This window comes from Engraulis encrasicolus, chromosome 2, assembly GCF_034702125.1.
Source record: "Engraulis encrasicolus isolate BLACKSEA-1 chromosome 2, IST_EnEncr_1.0, whole genome shotgun sequence".
In the NCBI taxonomy this organism is placed as follows: Eukaryota; Metazoa; Chordata; class Actinopteri; order Clupeiformes; family Engraulidae; genus Engraulis; species Engraulis encrasicolus.
Window position 1 is genome coordinate 27,418,002 of NC_085858.1, and position 7,500 is coordinate 27,425,501.

The 7,500-nt window shown below is 47.4% G+C and overlaps 1 protein-coding gene across 1 annotated transcript in view; it reads right to left on the bottom strand.

Moving 5' to 3' along the window:
- Positions 1-7,500, bottom strand: part of ttyh3a (tweety family member 3a) — a 105,363-nt gene that overhangs the window by 9,208 nt on the left and 88,655 nt on the right. Inside the window, exon 13 of the mRNA XM_063185328.1 lies at positions 3,910-3,985. Within this exon, the coding sequence (XP_063041398.1) occupies positions 3,910-3,985 (76 nt within the window). The remainder of the gene's footprint in view (positions 1-3,909; positions 3,986-7,500) is intronic.

Below are 7,500 nucleotides of genomic sequence, written 5' to 3' on the forward strand. Positions count from 1 at the left end.
CCTTGATGCTTTGGAAAAAAATGAGTGATGCAAATGAAAAGTAACTGCTCCGATGGCAGGTGATATAAAGCAGACAATCCACCTTTCATCCTTCCTCTTCCTCTGTCTTTCATGGAGAGGGTTAGTGCCTTGCGCTAAGTGAAAAATGATTGTAGTCAATAAAGGCCAGGTTCAGCAGCACTCCTTCCTACTCTCGTCTAGTCTGTTCGTTCGCTCTCCTGTGCTCCCCCTCGACAGAGCGCTTGTGTGCGCGCCGTAAAGCATGATTGTGAAAGGTGCCCATGGCAGCTGCCAGGGTTAAGAGCCTCCTCTCGAGCGGGAGAAAGTCTCTCGGGTGTCACTTTGGCAGCGGGGCAAAGGAGACGGAGGATTTATGTGTGTGTTTATGCGTCGGGCTATATGACTCTCACCCTACCATTATATTCCTTCACCCTACACCCTCACACATTGGCAATTAAATACCAGCACACATATCTGCACCATACACCATCCCCACCCATGTGCTGTCTTGCATTTCACTTTCCTCCAATTCACTCGCTCAAGTCTCTCTCTCTGCCTCTCCCGATGTACTTTATGGATTTATGAGGTTGGGCACTGTATGTTAAACTGATTAGACACTATATATATGACCCTTCCTCTGCAGGCGCTGGCCCATATGATACGATGGGGTGGAAGTCCCCTACAGATTGCACATCAAAGTACTGGATTAAACCTCTATCATCAGACATTAACATTCTTAGACACATCCTCAAAGCTCAAGCCAAACAAGCCAAAGGTGAAGGTTCTTGGCTCAGCAATATTTGCCAACTAATCCTAAAATTCACAAAAAACATGCATCCTCCTGTGATCATTGACCCAAAACTATGTGTGGGAATTGGCTTGTGTCCCTTAAAGGTACAGTGTGCAGGAAAAGGTAGGCCTACTGCAGCTATGCTGCTCATTGAAACGGGGCTGCCTATTGCCAAATTTGATCGTTTCAATGAATTTTCTATTATGGCCCAAGTACAGTCATTTTGGCAGCTAAAAATGGCTATTTCTGGAAATTCAAAATGGCGGACCATGGAGAAGATCCCGCTTTTCATGTATGAAAAGTGCACTATTTCCGAGTACTTAGAATTTGATGATGGTGGTAAGTATTCATGAAAAAGGTAACATTAGTGAATGGGTAGCATGAATTCTGGAAATAAACAACTAAAAATCTTGCACAGTGTACCTTTAATGGACATGTACGGTAAGGTACTGCAACTTCAAAACCTCCAGCCTTGGCTTCAGTTTCCACCTGGTATGCTGACGCATAACGTTCTTTGCATTCCCTGCACTTCCCCACACTTGGTAAGCACTCACAACACTCAACACCCACTGATGGTGCTGACAGTTTCTATATGACCCTAGGTCAGGCTTCAAGAGCTATATGTGCAAAGTGCTCTTGCATGCTGTCAATGGAGAAATTGACAGCAGACAACAGATAAGATAATACCATTGCTGCTTACAGACTACAGGCAGACAAGACTTATTAGCTGTAGGTATTAAGATTGAAATCCAATGGTGTGTGTCATGGACGTCCAAATAGGGAAAACACAGAAGATTTTGAAAACATGTCTAACAAGGTTAACTTGACAGATTGTAGAAGCTCCAGACGGATCTTGATTTGCTATTTCCTGTCTTATTTCCTTTATATCGGATGTTTATGGATGTTTAAGAAATCCTATAATGTCCTATTGTCCCATACAAATGCCCGATATTGAGTGCATCTTTGCTTTTTGCAGCCTGAACAGTAAAAAAGTTGAACTGGGTAGCATCAAATGCTGCATGGCAAGATGATTTTCACGTGTATCCCAATCAAATCTCACACACATCCAGTGATCCAGTTTTTTGTTGTTGTCTGAGAAAGGGCCAGGTTGGCCTGAAACGGCACGCAATAAAATGGCTTAAATGGGAGTTCATCGGTGTGCGGTTTTCTTCATTGCCTAAAGATGATTTTCACCACATTGTCAACACACATACATGAACGCAAGCACGGATGTACTGTACACACACGTGCACAGGCACACTCATCTCCACAGACAAGGACGCAACAGAAGTGAGAGACAGTATGTTTTTCTCTTTGAGAGCATCTGGGTACAAGTGCTGGGTGGGTGAGGGATCGGTTTTTTTTATTTTTATTATTGGAGGTTTCAGGGGGTTGGAGAAGGAGCCAATTGGAGGTGTTGGAACAGGGCAGGTGAGTCATGGCATAGACATGGACACATAGAGGCCGGCTTCCACTCTAGGGCTCCTATGCATGTCTATGGGTGGGCGGACGGGTCAGCGGGGGAGGCTACAGGGGAGGTCGTGGGCGGGTTACAGGGCAGAGGTGAACAGTAGAGGGGGGGGTTGGTGGTGCGGGTTGTACAGGTGTCAGTCCCGGGTTCAGAAGGTAAAATTTGATCCAACCAGCTCTGAATCAGCGGTTTTGTCATGAGCACTCAAGACAGGTAAGACCAGCTGCTCAGTGACGTCACCTGTGTTGGACGGAAACTATGGCAGACATGTTAACAGTCTGAACTGGGAACTGACACCTCTGGTAGGTAGTGTAAGGGGGTGGGTGGCTAGGGTCGTGGACGTGGTGGTGGACGGGATTCGTGAGGTCAGGAGGTCAAAGTTCAAGGTGAAGGTCGAGGTTGGGGTCAAGGTCAAGGGGTGACATTCAGTACCTGGTTGGAAAGCGGGGCCGTGGGTTACCAGAATGAGCGGGCGCTGTGCGAGGGCTTTAACTGCCAGCCGTGCCGGCCACTACCGTCCGTGGCCGTCAAATACAACTGCAGCAGGAGGGGTTGGCAGGAGAGAAAACAACAAGGCGACAAAGAAGAGAGTAGAGCAGATACATACACACACAGAGAAGAGAGTACACAAACACACACACACACACACACACACACAACACACTGAGCACATACATACACAAGCAAGCAATATCTCAGTACTGAAGCCGTCTCTCTTGTCCATGCAGAGCACATGCAAAATCATGCATGTGTCAAAGCACACGCTCAAAATGGATACACACAGACACATGTACACTCTCGCAAAATGCCCCTAAGGGCACCCATGTACACAGATGGTTAAGTGACAAGGGGTGCACACACAAGCACACAGAAATACACTTTCAAATACAAATGTGCATGCACATGCACATGCCCACACAAACTCACTCTCTCACACACATACACAGACGGAAATGCAGACAGCGAGAAAAGCACACAGAGAGGGAAGTGGGAGGAAAAAGCCAAGGTTCAAGCAAAAAGCAGAAGATGAGAATAAAGGACACAATGCATAGAACACTAAGAAAGTTGGAGAGGAATACAGACACAAGCAGAGAGAGAGAGAGAGAGAGAGAGAGAGAGAGAGAGAGAGAGAGAGAGAGAGAGAGAGAGAGAGAGAGAGAATGTGTGTGTGAGTGTGAGAGTGTGTGTGTGTGAGTGTGTGTGAGTGTGTGAGAGTGTGTGAGAGTGTGTGAGAGTGTGTGAGAGTGTGTGAGAGTGTGTGTGTGAGAGAGAGAGAGAGAGAGAGAGAGAGAGAGAGAGAGAGAGAGAGAGAGAGAGAGAGATAGAGAGAATGCTAGAAACAAGAAAGGCTGTCAAAGTGAAAGAGAAAAAGAGAAAGAAGATATAGGAAAAAAACGGACTAACAGTACCAGCACGTCACAACCAAAAACACACCAGCCAAGTGCCACAACAGAACATTGAACAGATAAGCCCTCTGCTTAAGTGAAGGAGCATGATCTGATTGGTAGGCTGCTACTGCTTTTTCACTGATAGAACCTCTCCATGTTGTTCTCCCTCCTAGCTCTTTTGGGGAAAATGGCTGTCAAAATGATCCTGTTTGAAGCAGTCAGTCATACTGTAAAATGGCTGCAGGTGATTGGACACTTACAGAGGGGGGCGGCGATTCTCGGCCAATGAGGGGAGTGTTCTCGCAGCGCGGGTTCTGGAAGTTGGCATTCTGAGTCCTGAAGAAGAGGGAACACAAAACAATACAATGTCACCTAGGGATGCAAACGATTAATCGATTAATCGACTTTAATCGATCAATGTGTTAATTGATTAAAAAACATTAATCGCAATTAATCGACAATTCAACCTACAAGAGACCCAGGTGAAATGGGCATGTGAAGAGTGTGTGTGAAGAGGGGTGTGAATAGTGGGAATATTCAAAACACTTTTGGATTAAAGAATTGAAATAGAACTAATTTAAATGTGGTATTTTATTTAAAAAAATGTATGACATTGATAAATGGGGGGGGGGGGGGGGGGGGGGGGGGGGGGGGGGGGGGCGGGGGGGGGGGGAGGGGGGGGGGGAGGGGGGTAGGGGGGGGGGGGGGGGGGGTGAGACGGACACACGCCGCTTATCAATTAATCGTAAGTCGATCGATTAATTGATAAGTTAATAGGCTATCAACTAATGATTAATGAATTAATCGATAATTTGCATCGCTAATGTCACCACATATCTAACATGTATAACATGTAACATTTCATCCAACTGTTTACTAGCGATGGGGATTTTTGGCAAAACACTATCCGAATGTTAAAGAAAGCTATTAGAATATTATTTCTTTAAATCGTTAATCCAGCTGCAAACAACATTCGATCTGATGGCAGAGCAGGCAAACTCAAGTGAACGGGCGCTAGTTAGGTCAGCATTATTTGACACAGATTTTGCACTGAACTTGATTGTAATTGAACAAAGTAAGTGAGGGACATACATACTTATATATACATATTTTATATCTTGTTTTTTCCCACTCCAAAACTACCTAGCGTGGTTTTAAGCGATATATGGTAAAAAGGGTCCTAAATAACCATGCAAATGTATATCCAATTCAAACATAGATCCAATATATGACTATTCACAAATCATGTCCCATTGCTATCGTTTATCTCACTGACCTGAGTGCATTACCAAGACTGAGAAAAAAGGCAGTCTAAAAGCCCTAAAAGAGGGCATTGATGATGTATAGTAATTAAGGGTATATGATGAGGGCTTCGGACCAGTTGTAAGCTTATCTGTTCTGGCCATTGACTTGAGGCCATTAGCCAAACTGTTCAATAAATTGGCAGCAAAGGAGGCCAAACGTTCTCTTTAAAGGCTCTGCTTATTACAGAAGCTGATTAAGCTACTGGACGATTGGATAGAGGAGAATTAAACAGAATGGAGTGTGAGAGGCTGGTCACCACTGTAATTCACACCCAATAGAGAGTAGTGTGAGGTCACGGGACTGGTGTACTCTAAGTGCAGCTACGGACGAGACATAAAGAGTGGGTATATATGGCAGCAGAAGAGGTATGGGGAGGGAGGGAGAGAGAGAGAGAGAGAGAGAGAGAGAGAGAGAGAGAGAGAGAGAGAGAGAGAGAGAGAGAGAGATACAAGACAATGTTCCCAGCCCTCAGCATTTACTCAAACCAAACCCTCTACTCCACAGTAAAGTCTCTAAGCCCCATACAGACATCATATGTAAAGCCCCATATGCCCCTTCACCCATCCCCACCCCCATCCCCAGCCGTACACACACATCGCTGCTATTCACTAACTTCTCGTTTGCTCGCCTACTCGCCTCTCTTTCATGGAACGTTCGCTGAAAGTTCCCGCGGCTTTAACTGCCAATGAACAGGCGAGAAGTACCGAACTCTGCCTTCCAATTGGTTACTAGCTTACTCGCCTCGCTCAAAAATAAAATATTTTCAACTCAGGATCCGCCCACATCGCATCGCTTGTACAGTACTCGCCTACTCGCCTGCTAGTCTCGCTGGAACACATTGACATTCTATTGAGTTCATTCGCTGAGCGAGTAACTAGCAGCGACGTGTGTGTACGGCCCTTTAGACACCTGCTGTGTTGTTTGTCTGGATTTAGAGGACGTACATATAGAGGGGGACGGCTGATGATCTAACTGCTTTTGGTGTCTCAAACTCTCTCTCTCTCTCTCTCACACACACACACACACACACGATCCAACAAGGACGTCCCAGAGCACCCAAGGGGCTTTATGCAGCCACAGCTGGAGGAGAGCACAGCAGCTGCTCTGGCCTCACCCGTCTGGGACTGGGGCAGCTGGAGGATGGGATGGGGTGCAGGAGAGACGGGGAGAGAGAGAGAGAGAGAGAGAGAGAGAGAGAGAGAGAGAGAGAGAGAGAGAGAGAGAGAGCAAGCAAGCGAGTGTGTTCATGACCTAAGTCTGTGTGTGTGTGTGTGTGTGTGCGCGCGCGCGCGTGCGCGCGTCTGTGTCCCAATGTAACACAGGATGATGGCTCTAAGTGTAGATTGTTTAAATAAATGTGCTTGTGTTGTGTGACGAGTGTGAGAATTGTGCGTGCTGTGCAGTGTTTGTGTGTGTCTTTCCACAAGTGAGTGTATGCTGCAAGTGTAGCGTGTGTGCGGTATGTGAGTGAGAGAGGATTTTCGCAGGCTTTAAGAGTGTGTAGTGTCCCGTTTTAACCCACTCTTGCCTGTGTGGTCTGTGGAATCCCCTGAGACTACTGATAGCATCTCCTCTCTCTCTGTCTCTCTCTCCCTCCTCTCTCTCTCTGTCTCTCTCTCTGTCTCTCTCTCTGTCTCTCTCTCTGTCTCTCTCTCTGTCTCTCTCTCTGTCTCTCTCTCTGTCTCTCTCTCTGTCTCTCTCTCGGTCTCTCTCTCGGTCTCTCTCTCGGTCTCTCTCTCGGTCTCTCTCTCGGTCTCTCTCTCGGTCTCTCTCTCGGTCTCTCTCTCTGTCTCTCTCTCTGTCTCTCTCTCTGTCTCTCTCTCTGTCTCTCTCTCTGTCTCTCTCTCTGTCTCTCTCTCTGTCTCTCTCTCTCATCATCATACCATCAATCACTGTTTTGCCCTTACCATGTCTCTCTACCTCCATCACTCCTCCTCTCCCTCCTCTGTACTCATCTCTCCATCCTCTGTCTGCTTTCTTTTTTTCCGTCGCTCCCACCCACCTTCCACCCCTCTCTCCCTACATCCTTAAGCCCCAGGTCTTGAGACTTATGGGAATGCTGGGAGTGTAACTGGATCAGGCACGCTGTGCGCGTGCGTGTGTGTCTGGTGCAGCTCCCCCAGGATACTGGGTGGACTTGCGGGGCCTGTGTAGGCTGTGCAGCCCAACCTGACCCTGGCTGCTCCCTCCCCACCGGCTTGTAGAGCAGCCACACATATGCTGCTGTCCTGTCTGGTTCCCAGGGAGACTGGGGAGGAGAGAGGGCAATCACTGGGGGATGAAAGGAGAGGTGGAGTGGAGTGGAGGAGGTAGAAGGAGAGGAGAGGAGAGGAGAGGAGAGATGAGAGATGATGAGAGGAGAGAAGAGAGGGGAGAATGGAGGACAGGAGAGGGGGGAAGAGAGGAGAGATGTGAGAGGAGAGAAGAGGAGAAGAATGCAGTGGAGGGGAGAGGAGAGAAAGGGGAGGGGAGAATGGAGGAGAGGGGAGAAAGGAGGAGAGGGGAGGGGTGAAGAGAGGAGAGATGTGAGAGGAGAGGAGAGGAGA